Genomic DNA, 24,815 nt, shown 5'->3' on the forward strand with positions numbered 1-24,815 from the left:
ACATTCCCGCCTTCTTCCGTACTGTTATGCTCTCCTGGGCTTCTCGTGATCGATATCCACCATCCGCCTCTACGTATTCTCGTGCGAATCATGAATTTCAGGAGCGCTCGCTGTAGCAAAGTACAGGAAGAGTAGTTTTGGTGGAGAGCCTTCTTACTTCGAAAACTAAGACTTCTTTGAGTAATCGAAGACATTAGACTTTGCCTTCCTTATCTTCTTTTTTTCTGACTACGTCAAATGTATGTGTGATAAATTGTGCGATTCGCTAGCAATAAACTGACGAAATACTGGAAGGCATAATATTACCCGGCATGCAAGGCGTTCGATATTAAGGTCATCTGAAGTGTCTCTGTCCTCCCCTTTTCTCTCTCTCCTTGCTTGGTATTAAGAACAGTTGACCCTCCCCCCTCTCGGAGACAAAATGGTGGATCAGGGAACCCTGGAGAAGTTGGAAGCAGGCTTCAAACGACTTCAAGAAGCGGAGGATTGCAATTCTCTCCTTAAGAAGTATCTTACCAGAGATGTCTTCGATAGGCTTAAAAATAAAAGAACTAAGTTCGCCACTCTTGTCGATGTCATCCAATCAGGTAAGTGTACTCTGCTCTAGGAGTTACTTCGTGAGTAGTCAAGAAAAGATTTCTAAAATGAATGTTCGTCTTTATGATGTTAGGATAATCCTTAATGATGATTAGTATGGACGCTTTGGATATCTTTAGGAATATTTATTTTAATTCATCTATCAAGATATTCCGAACAGTTTCTAAAGCTTAACAGCTTTAGAAACTGTAGAACTGCACGTGTTCTCTGTATAGCGATCGCATTCACCAATAACTAGCCATCTTTTGTTGTGATACTCTATTCAAGTAACATTATTCTGTCTTTGTCCACTTTCAAGTAGACATACATTACGAAATGCTAAAAGATGTAATTAAACCTTTTTAATGTGTTAAAATGAAGACATTGAAGATTTCACACACACACACACACACACACACACACACACATACACACACACACACACACACACACATATATATATAATCTTCAATAAATTGCAATATACATAGCAATCGCTCCATACATATTCTAGCTTGAAGGCAACGTGCATTTTAAATTGTTAATACCTAAACTGTTGGCTATGTGCGTAGTGCTGCTAAGCTCATAGTTATTAATTGCTATAATCGCACTTTTCTATAACCACGATGATGAAATAGTCAAAATTAATTGTTTCATTATTACGTAAAAATAGATTAAAATTTACACTGTTTCTCTTTATTTCAAGTTACGAACGACTATTCATAACTAAAATAAAGGGGTGCACTTTGGGTATATATATATATATATATATATATATATTCTATACATTGAGATGACCTCATAATGTTTAGTACGGATTCTATATTACATTTTATTAAATTTCATCTAATCAGTGCAGAATTATTACTTTATATCATTTTAAATAATTTTACAAATTTTTACCACTAATATGGCCAAGTTCAAAACCACTGATACATTCCCTTCAAATCGTAAACGAATTTTTTTAAAAAGAAAGTAACCAAAATTATGGATTCATATTTTGGAGAAGATAGATTTTTAAGGCTTCAAAGAAAATTTACTTTGTATAAATAATTATTGAGAAAACTTGTAGATAAAAAAAATCTGCAATTTACAATTTGTTATCATAGTTTGTGAATTCCACCTAGAATTCTCAAATTAAGGCGAGTTTGGTTTCATACGGAGGATGATAATGATTTTATTTCCGGAAACTCAGGTTTTTCATCCAATAACTGGCAAACTAGATATGAAAACATACTCCATATCCATGCAAAGAGAGATATATTTAAACATATGATTAACCATCTTATCCTAAAATAATTGTTACGAAAGCCAATCTAGTAGCTAGTGAACCTTTTAAGAGACTGAAGGTATCAATAATAATTATTATTATATCTCTTAACATAAATACATGTACTCTGAATATTCAAATGTCTTCTTTTTAATTCTTTGTCTACAGAATTTTTATTTTTTTTGTAGGACTCGAATGTCACTCTTAGGTTAAATGTCGACGTAGTTTTGCCCGGTTTCCAGAGGTACAATTTAGATGATTGTGTTGTTGTTGTTGTGCATAGTATCCAAACTAGGTTGTCCTTTCACTGTTCAAGTATGTTTTTGGACAGAATTACATACAACTCCTCTTTTATCGGATCATATGAAGGGGAGAGAGAGAGAGAGAGAGAGAGAGTCTAAACTTTGACTAATGTCAATAGCATTTTATTTCTTTAAGGATTGCAGTGGTGTGTGTGGGGGAGGGAGGGATTTCGAAAGAATCTTCCACTGTAATATTCTTTTGAAACTGACCAAATTTAAACTAACATCTATCTTGATCTGATGATGGCTTTTTTCAAGAACGTTAGAATCATGCCGAAATTCTTTAAAAGTGATTCTGAATAGGGCGCTCAAGGACGGACCATAATGCTTTGGAATGCCTTCGATGTTCCAATAATTAGCCTTTTTAATCAAAGTGAATTTGATACTTAATAGTAGGATCATTCATTCATTAATATAAAGAAAAGATTGAAATACTGAAGTTTGGAATAGATTTGAATAATGGAATAAAATACGTTATCTTTCTTTTAACTATTATTATTATTATTATTATTATTATTATTATTATAAAAAAATGATTATTATTATTATTATTTTTGAGATCACATCACATACCCACGCAACTCAATAACCTACCAAGAAATTTAAAACACATAGATAACTACAAAACATTAAAACACGAACTCTGAAAAAAATACCACCAAAAGTTAATATACCATTAACACTAATATGCACATCACAAATCACCAGCATCCAATGTCTACATCCCATGCATAAACAGTAACAGCAACATAAATAGTGAAGGCTAATTTCACTCTCTTCATTAAAGCTAACCCAAGCTTCGAAGTAGATGGGATTAATCTGCCTCATTCATCTACACGTAATCCTCATAATCAAAGACTGCAGATTATGTAACAAAACAGTCAGTAAAGTGTATAACAATAATAAAGATACTTATATTAAAAAATATTATTATTATTATTATTATTATTATTACTTTATTCATATAATTGATACACAGTCGAAACAAGTTATTTGTCAAACGTCCGCGCGGCTTTGCCTTTCGCAAACTGTGCGAATATGCCTGGGAAGGAGTATCCTAGGTTCGATTCCCGTCAACGACGTGAGGAGCTCAAGAATCTTCCTCAGCCATAGCCAAGTTAGCCGGTCTTGGGCGTGGACAGCAGGGTTTTTCCCGCCGGTTTATCTGATGTTTTTCATCCCGCAAGCAGGCAAAACAATCCGAGGACACACGGATTACAGTCAGGAATACTGACCCAGCCGTAGCTCTGATTTGTCAGCATATACCGGTTCCGGAGCCCGGATAAAATTTAGGGAGACTAGATGGTACCGTAAAAAGGGGGAAGGCTGTATCATCACACGGAATTTATTTATTTTATTTATTTATTTTTCGAACAACAATTTGACTGGTGACACAGAACAATTCAGATTCTACCCAAGAATCTAAGAATAGTCCGTCAGGTAGCGTCGTAAACTATGGACTGTTCCAAGTAATGATATTTTTTGTAGGTCATATGGGGTCATTTCATTGATTTTTAATTGCTGTAAATAGTTGGACAGCTTCTTAGAAGTTGCACCAAGTGCACCGATAACAACTGGGATGACTTTGGTGTGTTTAAGCCACAGTCGGCCAACTTCGATTGCCAGATCTCGATATTTAGTCTTTTTTCCAGTTCTTTGTTGTTGATGTTGTTATCACTGGGTACTGCAATATCGATAATCCAAACCTGTCGATGTTCGATAATTGTGATGTCAGGTCTATTGTGTTCCAAATGCGCATCAATTTGTATTCAAAAGTCCCAGAGAATATTTTTGCTGTTTCGTTTTCCAATACGGTCTCTATTTTATGGTGCCACCAGTTATTACATGTAGTAAAGTCATTTTTGTAAACATGCCAGTGAATCATTTTAGTCCCTTGATCATGGCGGTATTTGTAATCAATTTGGGATATCTTGCTGCAGGCACTGATTAGATGTTCTACAATCTCATCTTTCTGATCGCATAATCTGCATTTTCTGTTATTATTGATGTTCGAAATGTTTGCTTTGATTGCATTAGTTTGTAATGCCTATTCTTGAGCTGCTAGAATAAATGCTTCTGTTTCTTTTTTAATGTATCCGTGTTGTAGCCATTGCCATGTCTTGTTCACGTCAATTTTGTCCTCAGTATCTCGAAGAAATTGGCCATGGAAGAGTTCATTTTTTCAGCGCGCATATCGGATATTTCCATGTTCCTTTTTGTAATTGGATTTGTTTCCTGTAGATTTTAGAAGGCCCTTTTGTGTAATTGCTTGAAGCATTGGCTCAGAGCTATTGTCGATGTAATTTCTTAAACCAATTTCTTCTTCTTCCACAGTCTGTCTCACTTGCAGCAGACGCCGTTCACCTATTCTCCTCGGTAGGTACAACCGGTCAACATCACTTCGTGGATGTTATGCATGATGCATAGTCATTATTTTTCTAGTTTTGCAGTCTAGTTTGTCCAGGTCTTCTTTTGTCCAATTTATTATGCCAGCTGTTTATCGGATCACTGGTATAGCCCACGAATTCATTGCTCTAATTGTGTTTATTGACGTCAAGAAACTCTTGAGAAAGTCACAAACTTCAAAGTCTATACAAATAAAAAGCTCGGAAGGCAGATAGGCTGCCAGAGTGAAACAAAAGACTCCAAATTAGTTCAAAGAAGACCTCAACACAAGAAAAATGAATGTGAACCATTAGACAGATGTAATCACACCTAGAATACAACAGAAATTGTACTTTCGACTCTCTTGATGCATGGAAATAACACGCATTACAAGTGAGAGGACTCTCAATCTTGCATATTAACATCAGAAGCATCCGAAAACATTGGTTATTGTTTTCTTATCTGAGCTTATCTGAGGAATTACACCGGTATTATTGATATATTGGTCCTAACAGAAATATCCATAACTAATGACGAAGCGACTGCTTTCCAAATTCCAGGCTTCCAACAACTTAGATCATGCCGCCAAACAAAAAGAGTGGTGGAATATTAATATTTATCGAACATAAATTAATAGCAAAAGAAACTGCCTATCAATCTGAGCATGCTTAAACCCTTTGCTTCGAAATCACTAATACGACAAATAGACAGCATCCCATAATACTAAATGCTATTTACAGGCCACCAAACCTAAACATGATAAAATTCTTGCACGAACTCAATTGCTGGCTTTCACGCCAAGAAATATGCTCAACTGAACACCTAATGATAATCGGCGACATAAACATAAATATTGCAAACGAAAACAAGAACAACACTGTACAATACCTAGACACTCTATCCATATATAATCTAATACCAACAATAACATCATGTACTAGAGAAGAAATATTCGGAAATATTATCACTGCCTCCTGTCTAGATCATATAAACATCTGAGCACCACCGAACAGTTACACTGCTTCAGTCATAAAGTGCAAAGTAGTAGACCATTACTTCATCGCTCTAAACCTGCACACCAAGACAATATCCATGCAATGTCCCACAGAAGAAAAGCGACAGAAAACAATAATAGACGAAGAAATAGTCAACCACGAAATAAGAAAAACAGACTGGGAACACCTGGCATCAGATTCAGCAGATATCTTATACAACAACATTAAACTCACACTGGATGAAATATATAAGAAAGATGCAAAGAAAGTAAGAATTCGCTCAAAAATAACCCAAAATCCTTGGATAACACAAAACTTAATCCTAGAAATACACAGAAAGGACGCCCTATGGAAAGAATTAAAGGGATATCCAAATAACACAACTTTAAAAACTGAATATAGGATAACAAGAAATCGCCTTGCAACACAAATAAGAAATACAAAAAGAAACTACTACAGAGACAAACTAACCTCTGCACAAAACAACATGAAACAAAGCTGGCACCTGATCAACGAGATGCTAGATTGTGCTCCCAACACCACTGCCTCCGAAACCGTAAAACACAGCTTCATGAAAGACGCAAAACCTATTCAACAACTAGCAAATGACTTTTACCAATACTTTGCAGACTCCATCCGAGAACTGCACAGAAATATTCCCCAAATCACAAAACGTGATCCTCCACTTGGACCACAATCAAAACAGACATTATGGTTACCAACATAAAAGAAACAGAACTTCTCTCTGCAATATATCAAATCAAACCAAACAAAGGCCCAGGAATTGATGGTATAAGACCTAAGGATATCAAGCAACATTTTGATTTTTTTTTAAATAACGAAACCTGTGGTGCGATCATAATTAAAAGAAACACACGTATTAACCACAGTGAAAATTATTTAATTGTAAATATTTCATCCTAAGTATCTTAGGACATCATCAGTACAGTAGTTTAAAACAATAATGGGAATAACATACATTTAGGGCGCATGATTACAATAGAATCTCATTAAACGTGCGTAACGTGCTACAGAAGTAAAAAAAAATATTTAACACAATTTTAGGATAAAATACTTTAGGAATAGTAAGAACGTCGTAGCGGTTTAAGTTTGGTCTGTGTAGTAGGGCTTCAGAACTTTCCTTGTATAAACGTTCATGTTTATATAACGATCTATGTAAAAGTTTATACTTTCCCCAAAGGATCCTATGGTTTGGATGACAATTTCTATTGTAATCATGAAGATTACAATAGAAATTGTCATATTGAAATAGAAATATCATTGTAATATTGAAGATTCTATTGTAATCATGCGCTCTAAGTGTATATTATACCTATTATTGTTTAAAACTACTGTACTGATGATGTCCTAAGATACGTAGGATGAAATATTTACAATTGAATAATTTTCACTGTGGTTAATACGTGTGTTTCTTTTAATTATCAAGCAACATGCAACTAGCTGAGGTCCTTTTCTACTAAAATTAATAAACGAAATATTTGAAACAGGACAGATACCGCGTATGCTAAAGACCGCCATAATCACACCCATATACAAACATGGAAAAAGAAATTTAATCAGCAATTATAGACCCATAGCAACAGTACCAATTGTCAATCAAATTATGGAGCGGATCGTACTGAAGAAACTCACAGCATATACAGAGACCTTTCATATTATCCCCAAAACACAATATGGTTTTCAGAAAAATAAGGGAACAACATTTCTCTTGGAAGACTTTATAGAAGTAATTAATACCGCCTTAGACCAAAACAAAATTGCCATGGCAGACTTTATTGATCTGACTAAACAAATACAAATACACTCACACATCAAACCTTGTTAGAAAAGCTGAGGCATATTGGAATAGACGGGCCTCTGCAGATGATACAGCGATAATATCCATCCTGAATAACGCAAGCATAGCCCAAACAAATATGCAACATGACATAAATCTGATCACAGACGGGCTCATGAAAAACCCCATACACCTAAACTCAGATAAGACAAAATTAATGATATTCAGAAATCCACTGACTCGACCAGTTGATAACAAATATATAACCATCCAACATCCACTTTCCAACACAAAAAACACACAGAACAGCAAAACCACTACAATCACTCAGGTTGAAACAATACGATACCTTGGAATTTACCCTTGATGCAGATATGAACTGGAACAGCCACATAAACCATCTACACAACAAACTCCGAACAATAAGTGGCAAATTCTACAGGTTAAAAGACATAGTTCTCATACGCCTAAAAATATAATATACAAAACACTATTCCAAAATAATCTAAGATACGCTATAACAGCGTATGCTTTCGGTGCACCCTACAAACTAAATAGATTAATCTCGTTACACTACAAAATAATAAAACTGATCTTTTGGGAACAAATAGACAATAACAACTTTATATACACTGCAACGTCAGAACACAAAATACTGACAGCAAAACATTTATGTCACTATGCAGCTTTGCTAAAACATTATTTCGATGCCAACTACAGGACAGTCAGAAACACATATCGCATAACAAGACCTCAGACAACTAATTATATCACATATAAATACAATAATCACTATGGAAAAGTCACACCAAACTTCTACATCGCAGACATGATAAAAAAAACGACCTTTTGAATACAGAAACCTTACAAACTAAAATAGCCTGAAAAGAGCTGTAAGGACATACTATGAACAAGAAACATGCACCCAAAATACCATACAAACGTAATGAAACACAATATATATTCGTTCAGGGTTCCAGCTCAGCGACGCATCAATACATTCCAAGTTATTGTATGTATGTGTGTGTGTGTGTGTGTGTGTGCGCACGCACGCGAATGTCTCAATCATAGATTTCGTAGCTTTCCAACACAGCAAAAAAAAAAAAACAATAAATAATAACCAACTGGTGCCATCCTCAGATAAGCTTACATATAAGCTTCGAGGATGAAAGCAGAGAAATTAGTTCTCATCCAAGATGTATCATATGTAACCAAATGCATGTAATGTACGTATCACATGTAAACCAATGTATGTAATGTATGTAATAACTGTAACAAATGTATGCAATGTAATAATTTTAAAAAAATGTAAATCATCAGTTTACACTGTATGTTTGTGAGAATTAGGAAATATAATATTTTGATTGCATATGTGTAAATACTGTTGTATAATCATACCTTTTCAAACTTGAAAAAAAAATAGTAAACTACAACATGTAATATTATACAACTTATGTAACTCTGAACAATATAATTATAAATTATTACTGTGACTGTTATTAAAAAAACTGTTATCATCATTACTATTTAAATCTCATTATATGTAGCACAAAGTGCTGAACCTTGTAAAATAATATACTGAATAGATTATCATGGTACATATGTAAATATTTGAAAGAACAATAAAAAAAAATTAATTATTATTATTATTATTATTATTATTATTATTATTATTATTATTATCGGCTTTCCACTAGAACGCAATTCACTTATAATTTTATATTGGCAATAGCATGAGCCAAACGAAATTCACAAACTTATTTATAATTGAACAGTACAAATAAATATTTCGAAACGTGTTTAAGGTTGGTTTTTATTATATAATAAACGAATATTAATATTAATAATAGTTTATCATAACTATTATTAATAACTAACGAACTTCTTAGATCAGTTGGCTGCGATGGAACCCATTAGGTGGAAAGACCTGTCTCGAATTCCCTCTATGATACGGAGAATCTTTATCAGCGCATTTCAATTCAAGGTGAGTTAGCCGATGTCATAAATAGGTAGGTTTTTTCCACGAAATTCAGATTTTTCATCCCACACAGCAGAAAAACTGTCTCCATGAATACACATATCTACATACATAAAATATCTACCCTTAGAGAGAGAGAGATGTGCAGTCGAGGAATGGCAAGCCGGCTGCATTTATTTTTAATCCTTCTAAATTATGGGACTATATTTATCTCGGAAGGATTATAAATGGATGAATAACTAATACCTTCTAATCTCCAGAGATTTAAAAGAGTACTGCAAAAAATATTAATCTAAGGATGAAAGTTAACTAGAATAGTTTTCATTGGCTAATGAGAAGTAGGACAGACAAGTAAATATCAAACTCCATTTGAAAAATTATATCCATTTTTTCGATTCTATTCATAATACGCATTTTTGATGAATTTTGTAATGTTTCGGAACCTCTTGTTATACAAAATTATTGCAAGTTATAAAATAAAACAACAAAAATGTGTTCAAACAGAAAATAATGCCTTGCTGACTAGTAATGCTTTGTCTACTTATATATTTTTAAGTCACTTATTTTAATTTGTTTTCATCCTGTGGTTAAATCTACAATGTTCTTCTAAAGTGAACGAATATTGGTATATGCATTCTTAGCAAACATGTATTGTTTTAAAAATAAACGACAGTTATTATTATTCAGTCTTTATATGGGGATAACTACTTTGCTCATGCATAAAATGGAAGATAAAATAAAACTTCTAAAAAATTTAACATTTCCTTTAAAAAAACAATTTTTTTCCTATCGTAAACCAAGCAACAGACTTTATAAAATTTCTGTTGGCGAAACGGAGTATCTGAAATGATGTGATGAAAGATTTAAACAAGCCCACACCCAGAATATCACTCCTAACCTATACCAAGTGTCTTCTTATCATTGGACAGTTTGTTGTTCCAAATATATACAGCGGCTCATTTTATCTACATTTATCAGTTGACGCAATGAGAGTGTAATCATCAGTCGCCTTGGCTTTGTTTAATCTCTCTCTCTCTCTCTCTCTCTCTCATTGCAGGAGTAGCTGCCAAGCTGGCACCCGTAGTTAAGATGGCTCGCGAAATTGTTGCAACATTTCCAAATGCCGAATTTGAATTTGAAATAAAAATTCGTCCATCCATCGATGAGGAATAAACGTCGTACCGACTGACAGACAGAACGAATATAATAGATTATAAACGGCATAAAATAAGACGCATTTAGATGAAATATTTAAAAAAATAATGATCAATGTTAACTTAAAATATTTTCTACGGGCTCCAAAATTTTTGACACCCTTACAAACGGTAGAAGAATGATTAGACATTGTATAGTTATCCTGGGCGAAACTCTGTCAAAAGGGTTTAAAATGACATATCGCAACCGAGGGTGTGAATCTCTCTTTGGACCTTTAAATTTATTGGAGACCTTAAGTGGTTTGAAAAAAGTTCCATGTTTGATCTCTGAAGCAGAGTTTCCGGGCTATGTAAAAAATGGAAATAAAAAATAAAGTTCGTATACTATAGATTTACAAGCTTTATTATTTGTTATTTTATTATTATTTTTTTCATAATTCGAATTAAAAATTACATAAAAATAATTTAAAAAAAAACTGGACTCTCCATTGTATAATGTATCGTGATATTATCATTAAAGGACATTTTTAATATTATTTCGCATAACAATAACAAATATTTGAGTAATATGCTATTCTGCTATTTCGTCAAATATCTTTTTAAAATTTACGCTGTTTAAATATACCCTGGAAATTCATTTTATAGTTAGCTGAAAAGTGGTAACAAGGAAGTGAAAGCACGTTTTACATCAGGAGATCCGAAGTGCCCTCAACGAGTCTTTCAGCACGCATCGACTTTATAAGACACGAAACGTGCTTTAGCGTTCTCTTTACTATTTCGTTAACTATAAAACGCTTCACAATAGCGGAGAGTTTCAACTGACTTACGTACTTTCTTAAGATCACCTTTGAGAAAGTGAAAAGTGGTTTCTAATAAAACTCTAAGATAGCGAAATTAGTTTAATCTATTTTTAAACTCCCAGTTTAGGCAAAACATGCGATTCTTTTGAAATTATGTTTTTGTTTTCCTAAACATTGTAATTGTGTTAATATAATGCTTAATTTCACTGTATTACCTATAAGTGGAAGAGAGAGAGAGAGAGAGAGAGAGAGAGAGAGAGAGAGAGAATAGTTTCAAATTGTGAGAAAGCTTATCGAAATGAATTCCTTACGTCATCGTCAAATGTATTTCAATCCCCTCCCTTTCTCCGATAACATTATGATTGATTGCCGGAAAGAGAGTGATGCGTTGCCAGGCAACGAATTCCAACTTTACCACTGCGCTGCTCAAGTAGACACAAGACGAAAATTAAGGTTTGTTTGTCCAGACAAGGGCGTACACCATCCCTTCCTTTAGCATATACTTCATTGGTATCCTTTTATCGTTTTTTCCCAACTGTTGTTTCTTTACTTCTCCTTTGTATTAGCGCGTGTTCACAAATGGCTCAAGACACTTGCTTACACGTAAAGCACCATTACGAAAGCTGTCGCTATGAAACTTTAATTGGGTAGCCTAGGAAATGATAAAATATTAACAACCACCACCCCGATTAAATATGGCAGGAAGAATAGAAAGAAAGCGCGAGTGAAAATACATACGCTGGATGATACTTGTTAAATATAGAAATGTAGTTTTTTTAATAAGGAAATTGTAATTTATTTATTTATTATTATTTTTTTTTGTATATATCGCATAAAGCGGATACTTTCCTGATGAACACTGCTGTATAGAGGTGAAACAAAACTTATGAGTAAGAAGTTATAATTTTATTTTCTGAATTAAACTAATTTCCTCTAGTAAAAGACATCTTTGGGCTTATTACTTGTCTATGATCATTTACTCTGCACTGTGTACGTTTCTAAATATTCTCGAGAATGTATATAATCTGGTTTTGGAGTATTTACTTAGAAGACGAGTTTCATCTATTTGATTGCATTGTGGTTTGTCTATTTATAGCGATATAACACATTTCGCCTCTAAGGACAATTGCATTACTCCCCTCCACACCACCACCCAATTTGACAATGTAAGGGTACGTTTTCGGATAGAAAAATTGTTCAATAGAATTCTAAGATCTCGGGAAGTGTTTACGTAATGTTTTAATTTCATGATCAGATCAGATCGAAACACAAATATTCATCACTAAATGGAATCATTAAATACAGCAACATGACTTTTATCGAAGCCTAAGTCATAAACAATATTATCCTATCAGCCTAACAACTTACAGCATAGTATAATATTATTATTTCTTGCTATATTATTTGAAATAAATCTATTTCATTATTTTATTTTCACGTGCATAACATCGACCTCGTACTATTCAGAAGAGAATTGTTGCGCAGATAAAGGTCGAAATTTCCTAGCTCGGTGATTAACATGATGAAGAGTTTATTTTAAAACATATTTCGGCATTTGATGGAAATAAATGAAACTATCTTTTAGCCAAAGTGAGCCATATAAGAATTTAAAAATCTAATTAGAAAACGGTCAGGGGTTATTCAAATGAGTGATATTTCCATTCTTGATCTTTCCAAAGGAAGATAATTTAAAAAGAGCAATATATAATTTAAACATTATAGTAGAACAGTTTGGAATGAAATTTTCCATAGATAAAAAATAATAAATTCTAAGCAGAAATAAGTAATTTTATTAAATATTATGGTGACAGGATTTATTATCGCCAAGCTCTGGCATATCAGTTCTTGTTTTTATTCTGTTTTTCAGAGCTATGGCTATAATGATACTGATATCTACCACTGTACTGCTTGTCCTACATTGTTGTAGGATAAATTGAGAGATTAAGTTTGACGTCGAAGGGTAATCCCATGATTTATCATAGTCACGCGAGCTTCACAATAAACGAATTGTGGTTTGCTGGTTTAGTAACTTTAAGACGTGAGTGCTGTGTCTATATGTTGTGCATTTTATATAATTTTGTTTTAATTTTTGCTTTTGAAAGAAGAACAACATTTTTTAAATTAAAATCCTGCCATTTGGGTCTGAAATCGACTAAGTCATTATTATTTAAAAAAGCTTGAAAATATTAGATAGACACGAAACTGTATAAGAAGCTTGATTTATTTTAATAACAATCTAACGCTTTTTTTAAAAAAAAAAATCCTCGCATGAAGGATGTGCTTCATCAACACGTCTTTTTAATTTAATTTATACATTGAATAAGCTATAAATGAAATAAAAGTGGTAATATGATCTAAATGACCAATAGCGTACCGTGTATTAGATATGCAGATGACGTAACAATTACCTATTCGAAAAGAGATGCAAAATGTTTTGCACTTTACAAAGAGAATGTTTTTAATTATAATATGACTATAAATATCACTTAAAACTAAAGTTCTGGTCACGAGTACAAACCCACCAATTACTGTTAAGATTTTGCACGGTAGTGAAACAGTACATAAACTTACAGTACAAAAATTTACACATTTAGGGATTGCAATAATAGAGGATAGTGAAATGAAAAAGATGCAAAAAAAAAGATGAAAAAGTCAACAATTGTTGAATGTTAATTAACGTAAAAATACAGTTTTATACTGTAAGAAGCGACAAGTTAAAAATTAGGATTTTCACCTATGAAGGATAAGGAAAAAATAACATATAATGCCTCTAGTAAACACGAATTGTTAATCACATCCTCTCTTCTCTATACAAAAGTGTTTCTTTATACCAATTTAAGCTCCCAAATAAGCAATGAAAACAATCCACCACTTAATTAGCTAACAAACTTGAAAGTACTCGCTATTTTTAACCAACTTCCTTTATACTTGCTGTTCTCTTCCTTCCGTTAATACCTGATGGCTACCATTGGGGTTACATTCCCGTTTTAGGATGGCTTGTAGAGCCGAAAAGCTTCCTGACTAGCATTCAGCTTCACAACTTTAGGTAATCGATACCCTACATTCGTAGAGAGATGGTGTGAAACTGGTTGCCTTGGCAACCGGAGTATTACAGTTTCTCTCTCTCTCTCTCTTGTTTTTGTATTTATTTCTCTCTCACTAAAATACTCACATTGTGAATTCTCGAAGTTATTTTGTTTGTAAGTAAATTGCGAACATCTTCAAGAAAAAAAAAAATTAATCACCTGACAAAGCCTTAGCTCTTTTATGCTGTTTAAGTGCACTCCATAAAAGCATTTGCACGCAAATGAGCTTACCCTTCTAAGGAAATGCTGAATGCGCAAAATCTCGACGCGTGTTTCTTCTTAACGACACTGTAAAATTTCTTTAAGACCTTTAAGAATAAAGAACTATAATTTTTACGCCTGAATCTTTTTAGAGGATAACATTACTTTGTATTATCTTTGTAGCTTATAGCTATGTAATGATACGTTTTTTGTTTTATTTTTGGTTGAAAATGAAAGTTACAGTTTATAATTATAAACACAACTCTGAACCTGGCACTTGATTTTTGCCAGTGGGATGAAAAAAAAAAGAGAGAACTTTAAAGTAATTTTCAAACTAAGATCATTTTTTAAAGAGTAAAGAGACGACATTGAGTTTATCTGTGTTAAAGTTTCCGTGGCAGATTTTAAATTTCTTGGTTATACTCGAAAAGGTGCTCTTGATAACATTTGGAACACTGCCAGATGCTTCCTTCCTGGGAAGCATGTTTTAAGTCTCACACTTGTTAATTGCACTTACAAGGATAAATAACCTAAAGATAAGGTAGGGACTTTAACGTAGGGCTTGGGATTTACTGTGACAGGAATATCCCACGTTATCTTAGTGAGAGGAAGCGCCCTTTACTGTTTACATACATCCTGAGAGGTGATGAAATGTTTTAAACACGTACGTTTTCTGCTGAAGTAGACGCTGCTTATTTTAATTGACCAAGAACAACTCATCGAGCTAATATTATATAATCAACAAGTAACAGTCATATTATGTGTTTATGCTTTATAACAATCAAAATATTTCGAATATCTAATGATTAGACTGCCATCTAGCGGTTTTTTAGTTTTTGTATTCAACAAGTAACAATAATATAAATTTTATATTTATGTGCTTCCTAACAATTAAATTATTTCGATTCTCTAATGATTGGACTGCCATCTAGCGGTTGTGTAGTAGTTTTTATATAACCAGCAAGTTACAATAGTATCATTTTTATATTTATGCGTTTTACAACAATAAAAATATTTCGAATTTATTACGATTAGACTGTCATCTGGCGGTTTTGTTGTTTAAATATATTCGAGATTAATTCTGTAATTTCTTAAGACTGCTTAAATTATTGTCAACATTCATATTCGGCATCCGACGCTTAAGATTTAATTTTTTTTTTTTTTTTTTTTTTTTACACAGGAGTGGAAAACTTAGATAGTGGAGTTGGTGTGTATGCTCCAGATGCCGAGTCTTACACTGTATTTGCTGATCTCTTCAATCCAATCATAGAAGATTATCATGGTGGGTTTAAAATTACTGACCAACATCCTCCTAAGGATTTTGGAGACATCAACACTCTTGTAGATCTTGATCCGAAAGGTGAATTTATAATTTCTACTAGAGTAAGATGTGGACGAAGTCTTCAAGGTTATCCATTCAACCCATGTCTGACAGAGCAGGTAAAAAGAGAAAATTGTTTAAATTTTGCAGTTTAGTAATAATTAAGCTTTTTAACTTGACAATTATATATATATATTTTTTTTATTTATTTATTTTTTTTTTATTTTTATTTTTTATTTTAATAGCAATACAAAGATATGGAAAGCAAGGTGAGCAGTACTCTTAGCGGTATGAGTGGAGAGTTAAAGGGAACGTACTACCCCCTTACAGGAATGAATAAAGCAACTCAACAGAAGCTCATTGATGACCATTTCCTGTTTAAAGAAGGCGACAGGTAAGTGTATTTTCAAAACCGTTCATATTACGGGAACCATTTAATAAAATGCATTTAGTAATTTCAGTTCACCAAATTTAATTAAGGTAAGAAACTAATTAAATATGGAGTTCAATTTGTCTGCAGAATTTTATTATTAATTATTTAAATTAAGAGGATATTAAATCCCACATTATTTCAAAGCCGAATAAGAAACTCAAAGATCGGAATCAAAGAATAACGATCAAAACTTTACCCACCTTTGCTACGAGTTGCCCTAGTGTTGAACTATGTGCTTTAGCTTATGCTACAATCAGCCGAAATTTTTATGGTTTACTTTATTCGGCATGAAACTCTTTGATTCCAATCTTTAAATTTCTTATTCTATTTTGAAATAATGTGGGATTTAATATCCCCTTAATTTAAATAATGTTACATTGCCGAAGTGAAGCCTATTGGCGCTTTTATTTAAGGAATTTTATTATTAATTTTATTTTGTATTATTTTATTTTATTTTTATTTTATCTTATTTTATTTTATTTACTTATTTTTACATATTTTATATTTTTATTTCATTTTTATTTAATTTAATTTAATTTAATTTAATTTATTTATTATTATTTTTATTATTATTATAACCTCCAAGGAGTTCAAGAACTCATTGCGGCAGTGCACTGTAGGCCACATAAGCCTGTCTACACTACTTAATCCTCCATCTAATCCACCATCTATTTACAGCACCATCTACCTCCCTCTAATTATGCTTTATCTGTAAAGTGAGTCTTTTCCCTGGTCGATTTCCCTGTATGGATTTTGTAATTAATATTTATTTTATTCAATGACTTAACGGTGATTATTCATTCATTACTTCCATCGAAAATCTTTTAAAGAAACTGGAAATAAATAGCCATTAACATTCTTCATAGGAGCTCTGTTCTTCATAGAAACTTATTACAATTGATGCTCAACCTCCAGAATTTTTATAAGTCTGATTTAAAGGCCCCCCCAGAAAAGCCTCGAGTTGTAGCAAGTAATACAAGAAGGTCTATAAGAAGCATTCAAATTATAACTTGAATGAGTTTAACAACCAATTTTAAATCATGACCAATAATACCAATAATTAAAGATTAAAAGAGCTAAAAATAAAGTTGGATATATTTGGAATTATGGCCCAAGCAACTTGAAATTTGTTTATTGTTTTGATAACGTTGTTCGCAATTATGGTTTTATGATTTTTTTCATAAAAAATAATTACAAACAACGTTATTTTTATCCTGCTTAACATGCACAGCAAAGTTCTGAAAATAGTCAAAGTCAATCAAACTTTGAAATACGAATTGTTGACTTCAATGGAAAAGCAGATCGGAACAGAATTATGTGAGTAAGAATTATGTACACTTAAGAAAACGTTAAGAAACTGTTGAAGCAAAGATTGGTGAAAGTAGATGCATTAGGGATTGCCAATTCCAGATTTTTATTTACAACATATATTTGAAAAATCAAATATAACATGGATCTGTTATAATGGGATAAGTAAAGATATCAACTCGCAAATTGGTATTCATAATTGAAGTATGCACAGATGACTTGATGTTCAATACGTTACGAGGCAAGGTTTGTATACTATTATTGCTGTCGTTTATAATTCATAGCGACATCTAAATTCACGTTAAGTTCTATTGAATTTGATATTTAAACAGGAGATATATTGACCTGAGTTTGTCAACCGTGCATAACAAATCATTACACCTTTTCAAGAGTTTTTATCAAATTAAATAATTGTTGAAATTTTCTATGTAATGACGTACTGTATTTAAAACGTAACAGCAAAATATGAACTGATAGAATAAATTGCACATTTTAGACGCAATGCTTCTTGGAGTATTAAATATTGAAATCGCCAGTTAAAGCTAGTAGGTGGCATCAGTTGAATAAACGTATAGAAACAAGAGAGAAATAGTCCAACTCATACTGAGGTATAACGAAAATCTAAATGGTTTGATGCAATAAAGTTCTTCATCAGAAACTAGTCACGATATCCTAATTGTATTAAAAGGCCATAATGTTTGGTACACCCTTTGACGATATACACGCCAGATTATGAAGACGATAACGAACGATAGAGGTCGCTAAAATTGCATTTGCTAATTTATGAAGACTTATTTTTCCTTTGAGCAATGTATAATACCATTTGGCTATAAATAATTAACTACCCTGAAAATTCGCAAAGCAAATTAAGAATATAAAGAAAGAAATGAAATGAATTAATTTACGTGGATATTCTTTTATACCATGCAGATAATATTAAGAAACAGTGCAGGCGAATGATACATTAATGTCCCAAATATCATCCAACCCATTATGAAGAATTTGCTGATTTACGGAAAATAGTTCAAAGATTGAGCCCAAAGACACCAAAGTCACATCTAAGTCAAAGAACCTGAACTAAATTAAATATTTTATTAACGGTAGTAGGAGAGAATTTATTATCAGATTGAGGTCACTAGTGGTAAAGCTAAAAACGCAAAAAAAAAAAAATCTTTCATTATAAAGACACGGTACGAATGCCATTACTTGTGTATACAGTAAATCATTGTTCTTGAAATCAATATCACATGTTGCAGTACTTGTGGAAAATGCCTAATAATCAAAATACTAGGATGTGTTGAGTCGGGCATTTACTATAAAAGAGAAAGTCAGGAATTATTGTGGTTTCGTTGTTTTCAGAAATAATATTAGTTTTCATTTTAATATTAATGTGTCTAATGGCATTTCTTTCTGGAAATAACACTACGAGTACAGCAAGATTCGAACCCACAGACAGTAGATTGAAATGCAGATGTGCCATCTGTTTTGCCATCCAGAATGGCATGGACATGAGACTTAGAAAATTATTCCCTCTTTACTTCCGACTTTCACTCTTCAACTATTAATCGAGTCTTTGACACCAAACTGCAGAGTTAAAATCAACCGCGTTAAAAATCTGACGGACCTATTTGGAATCTTCCCAGTTTCACTAATACCAAAATGTTAGAAGCATTACCAACATGCATTATAGTCTATAAAATCATAACAAAAATAAATAATAACTTTGAAAGAATAAATTAGAACAATTAGTAAATTATCTTTCGTTTTCTGTCTATCTTAACAGGTTTCTTCAGGCAGCTAATGCATGCCGTTTCTGGCCCACAGGAAGAGGCATTTACCACAACGATAACAAAACGTTTCTGGTGTGGGCGAATGAAGAGGATCATCTCAGGATCATATCTATGCAAAAAGGAGGAGATCTTAAGCAGATTTATAAAAGGCTTGTGGATGTAAGTCATTAAGTTACGAAATACCTCCAATAGGTTCAGTTTTTTTTCTTCTTCTTGCAGTGAAAAAAACAATACTCTTCTTTGTTGACATCATTAGGATAATATTTCTCATAATCAACCATTCATTTGAAATTGGGTGGTTAATTATGGAAAATCTCTTCAACTTTAATGTAAATTGTGAAATTTTATTTTTAATAGTCGTGCTAGAGTTAAGACTCTCATCATGATCAATGGCTTTATAGGCTCTTAAGTGCCCACGATCTTCCAAGTATCCTTGGTTTCATAACCATAATTGTAGGATGAGGTGGCTAATCCTATGTCTGTAAATGTACTTTGTATGTAAATCGTGTATGTTCTCCTGGAGTAAGGACTTTCACTGTAGAAAATTAGTACAAGATATCATTAATGGATAGTTTAGCATTCGTTCTACTGTGGGACCTCTTATCGGGATTTTCTTGCAATTTGTCATAGTAAGTGAGTTTGTTATCTCGATGTTTGCTAGAGCGAGAGGTCTATTGTCTTTGAAATATTTATTGAAAATACTCTGTGATATAATTACAGCTAAATTTAAGATTTAAATTGAATATTTTTGCAATTTCATAAATAATTACAAATCGCTATGTATGTGTCTTTTGTAGGCTGTTAACATCATTGAGTCCAAACTTCCTTTTTCCCACGATGATCGCTTCGGTTTCCTGACGTTTTGTCCCACCAACTTGGGCACCACTATCAGAGCAAGTGTGCACATCCAACTTCCCAAACTAGCCAAGGATAGAAAAGTTTTAGAGAGTGTTGCCTCTAAGTTTAACTTGCAAGTGCGTGGTAAGTGTTTATTGAATTTACGAGTCAATAATTGAAGGTTAACATTTGTGTAAAACGAATTCTAATATGGTAAATCTGTTATTAATCATTACAGTATTATAGCGTTTGTGAGAGTTAGAATATTTAATTTTTTATTTTGTATTTCTTAATTAAATGGAATGTGCAAAAAATTCCGAAATAAATACATTTAATATAATTTTCATTTACTAGTGCAGTTAGCCAACTTGCGCATGTTCAGTGACCATCTTCCGTTTAAATTACAATACTCCAAATTTTTTTTTTTTGATTTGATTTACTCCAAAATATAAAAAAAAATAAAAAACGAAATATTACAATTGAAAAAAAAAAAAAGAAAGTCGTAATTTTTTATTGCATAACTATTATAGACTCTAAAATTAATATTATAACGAACAACAAGTTCTCAATGTTTACGCTAGATGGCAGTCCTGATGATAAAATATGTTAACGAAATTCGAATCAAAGAGGAGTAAAATGCATTAATATGATTACATTAATGTAACAAAATGCATTAATTTTGTTGCATTAATTATGTAACAAAATTGTATTCGCAAAATTTGTAATTTTAATTTTAAAATGAATTAAAACTGCTTAATTAGGAAATAAATATCTTTTCTTCTCGATCTTATTATTTTTAATTTTTTTATATTTTTTTCCCTTCCAGGAACACGTGGAGAGCATACAGAAAGTGAAGGAGGAGTTTATGACATTTCCAATAAAAGACGATTGGGACTTACAGAATACCAGGCAGTGAAAGAGATGCAGGATGGTGTTTTGGAGCTAATTAAATTGGAGCGCGCAGCTTAACTCCACTTTAAAAAAAAAAAAAAAAGATGTCTATTTCATTTGTAGATTTCTTTTTTCAGAGCACCTATGAATGCATTTGATGAAATAGCACATCTTTATTCATCAATTTTAGTCTTACTGGATAGGACTTGCTGAATAAAAGCAGGCAATGCTACTATGGAGAGTCTATGTTAGATGCCTTAGTTTTATTTTCCAATAATTTTAGAATCGCAAGCTTTTGATTGTGGTCCCTAGAGGGCGACGGTGTAGATTAAGTTTAACTTTCGAAGGAAACAAAATGGATGCTTACTTAAATTAGAATCGAGAATTCAATAATGTTTCTACAGTAGAGAGAAAGAATAATTTAAAAAGAATATGCAGTGTGTATGTAAAGTGTAGAATATGAATCTAGTGTGCTGTTGGTGAGCGACTGGCACTGTAATGTATACCTTAAATATGCACATATATAAGCCGATTATGCAGTTTTAATTGTGAAGATATGACGTCCAAATATTGCAGCAGCTCTGTTACCACTGTTTAAAGTCTGTACAGATATTTTAGAGGCTCCTTACAGCAATTAAAAATGAATTCCAGGGTTTCTGTGGCGATGTGTCATTATTTATTGATGTATTTATTTATTTAATTTATATATATATATATATATATATATATATATAATAATATAAAATAGTAATATAAAGTTAAGAGATTTATTCAAATATTCTTTCCATTAATAAATAAATTAATGAATTTAAAAATTGCATTAATAAATTAATTTTGAAGAGTCAACGAAAATAGATAAGAGAATTTTACGAGAATGTTTCGCATTGGACTCGAGAGTTCGCCGATTATTTTTGTATCGCTGACGCCCCTTGATAGCTCGCTAATATAACAGGCTCGAATGTCGAGAAAAATGAGTTATCAGTAGTAAGCCGACTTTTAGGGCCGCACCACATGCATCCGATCCGATTAAAATTAGGATACGGATGGTTCTCTGACGAAACCATTCGTTTTCCTCAGAGAACTATGGAATGTCAACTAATGCAATAAAAAAAAAAAAAACTTAAACTCATCATTACCTGCCTAGTTGGCCGAGTGGTTAGCGTATCCCACTCTCCAGCCAAAAAGACTGTGGGTTCGAATCTCGCCGTGAGCATGGATGTTTGTGATTGTCTGTGGAAATACCAGTGGTGGTAGTGAGCGGTAGATGGCGTTAGTGTAGTGGCGGTTAAGTCTAGTTGGTAGATTGATCGGTGGAGACATAGAGAGCTGTAGAGCAAGTGCCCTCCCTCGATGAGTCCATGGACTCTCTGGAGGTGTCACGTAATAATAATAATAATAATAATAAATGAATTCGAGATAGGATCATCAACGTAACAATTATGAAAAGGAAAGAAGGATAATTTGGTTTTGAGCAAGATATAAATGAATACCATATTAGAATGAAGAATCAAACTCTATCTAGCATGTTTCAGAAGTGAAGTGTAGATGATTCAAATAAACAAATATTGTCCAAGAAATAAAAACAAATCTTAGAGACCCAGTGGCAAACTTCGAAAAAAAAAAGGCACTAATTGTAAGAATATGGAAAAATCGGAACAGTATGGTTCACTCAGAATTAAAGAGCAGTGAATGAAAAGAAGAAAGAATATCGAAAGTATGTATGAAGCGAGTTAGCAGATTCCTTCAGAGCAGTACAGTAACGAGGGTATGAAGCGCCTGTGGCAAGTGTCTAACTTGTGCCTCCTAACCCAAAAATGACAAAACGTTTGAAAACTTTAAATGTATCAAGTTAAATTTTACTAAATGCAATATGTTAAATACTTCCTATTAACCCCATCAAAATGAGTTGCAGAATTTCTGTGTCAATAGCGGCGTATTGCCGAAATTTTAAAATACAATATAAATAGCAGACTTTTACATATATTTATTTATTTTGATTTTTTACGTTTTGCGCCCCAAACCTAGTTGCGCCCGTGGCGGGCGTCTCTTTCGCCACGCCCTCGTTAGGGCTCTGCTTGAGAGAATACAAAGAAAACGTCAAAATGTTAAACTGTGTGCAAAAAAAAAAAAAACTTATGGGAAGAATTTGGTAAGAATAGAGAAAGTAAATATCGCGAAGGAGACAAAATGTTCTTGAAGCCATTGAAAAAAGTTTAGAATGGAGGATGGGTTGCCTTATAAGGAATCCAATATGATAAATATGACATAAAACGGAAAATACAGATATTCTAGAAGTCTGGAGTAATTACTTTTAAAGATTGTATTAACTTAACGAAATGAAAAACCACTTTACAAACTATGGAAGTTGTGATTTTGACCCTACAGACAGGATAAAGCACGTGAGTCCCCTTCCGTGGATAAAGAATTCGATGTATCTATATGCAGTAAATGAGGATGAGGTAAAGAGTGTAACAATCAGATTAAACAGAAGAAAAAATGGGATGTGACCATATAAATGAAAAAACTAAATATTATCATTAAACATAAGTTAAAGTTCTTTATACATATTATTAATAAATGTTTTGAACATGGGAAATTTATAGAATACTTAAAGGTCTTCATTTCTTTCGTTATTTAAAGGAGATAACAGAACTGAAATCAGATCAAAAATTATAGACGAATTTTCAAAGGTAATTGAAATCATTTTATTATTTGAAAATGCTTCGATCCATTAGAAGTGTTCCTAATGATTGGTTCAAATCCTATTTGGATAATAGAAAACAATACACTAACTATTGCACCTTCAACACGGCCAAAAAATAATAAAATACTGAATCCTCCAAGGTTCCGATCTAGGACTTACCCTATTTGTAATCTTCGTTAATGAACTGTGTGAGTATAAGCTTTTAAGGCAAAATGATATCGTTCTCTGATGTTATGACATTAATATACACTGAAACGATCCTTCAGGATTCAAAAAACCCGATCAACCATGTGTTTAAAATCAATTTAGATCAATCGTGTAATTTGAATAACTGTGAAACAAAATTTTCATGAAAGCGAGAAGCAATATAAAGACTAAAGGGATGAAAATAAGCAGAAAGAAGTTAGCCAGCAGTATATAAGATATACTGCTAGTTTAGAGCTGTTATGATTGAAGAATGCATAAGCAGAGCCAGTTCAAGGTGATATAATCACTTGAACAGAATGGGAGAAGAAAGTTTGGCAATACAGATATTTAATGTCAGAGAAAAAAAAGTCCTAGAAGAAATCCAAGATTTAGGTAGATCAAATTCCTGATATGCACCCTTCAATGATGAGTGTATGCTTTCATTTCTCAAAATATAAGACGAAAATTAGTTTAGTTTTAATTATTATAATTATTATTTTTATTACTTTTTTTTAGAAAAAATGATATTTGATTTTATAACACTAAAGTGATCATCAGCAATGATCTTTCCCGCTCTCTTTTTTTTTTAATAACCTAAATTCTTCGGGCAACGAGCCACGTCTACAAATGAACGCGATGACATATTTCATTTGGATTGTTCCAAGTTTCAGACATTAAAGAAACCCTAAGCGTAGCAAAATCTTTATAACAAAATAACGGAAATTAAAAACTGTCTGTTTCATGTTCACAGGTGGCAGCACATGTTTTAATGAAACATATAATCAGAAAATTTTTTATTT

At 32.6% G+C, this 24,815-nt stretch overlaps 1 protein-coding gene across 1 annotated transcript; it reads left to right on the forward strand.

Moving 5' to 3' along the window:
• Nucleotides 1-276: 276 nt before the first annotated feature.
• LOC150097528 (arginine kinase-like) lies at nt 277-21,782 on the forward strand. Its single transcript, XM_090407002.1, has 6 exons — nt 277-587; nt 15,726-15,985; nt 16,112-16,260; nt 19,391-19,556; nt 20,195-20,378; nt 21,061-21,782. Exons 1-6 carry the CDS (start codon nt 422-424, stop codon nt 21,201-21,203), a joined length of 1,068 nt encoding a protein of 355 aa, XP_090263128.1. The 5' UTR covers nt 277-421; the 3' UTR covers nt 21,204-21,782.
• The last annotated feature ends 3,033 nt before the right edge of the window (nt 21,783-24,815 follow it).

Source organism: Typopeltis vanoorti, chromosome 17 (assembly GCF_054136105.1).
Source record: "Typopeltis vanoorti isolate ZY-2024b chromosome 17, IOZ_Tvanoo_1.0, whole genome shotgun sequence".
Classification (NCBI taxonomy): domain Eukaryota; kingdom Metazoa; phylum Arthropoda; class Arachnida; order Uropygi; family Thelyphonidae; genus Typopeltis; species Typopeltis vanoorti.

What these genes read in the sequence shown, in the direction of transcription:
- LOC150097528 (XM_090407002.1), top strand. Translation starts at nt 422, where the DNA reads ATGGTGGATCAGGGAACCCTGGAGAAGTTGGAAGCAGGCTTCAAACGA. An exon ending in TGTCGATGTCATCCAATCAG is followed by an intron (nt 588 to 15,725) that starts GTAAGTGTACTC and finishes TTTTTTACACAG; the next exon opens with GAGTGGAAAACTTAGATAGT. An exon ending in TTTATAAAAGGCTTGTGGAT is followed by an intron (nt 19,557 to 20,194) that starts GTAAGTCATTAA and finishes TGTCTTTTGTAG; the next exon opens with GCTGTTAACATCATTGAGTC.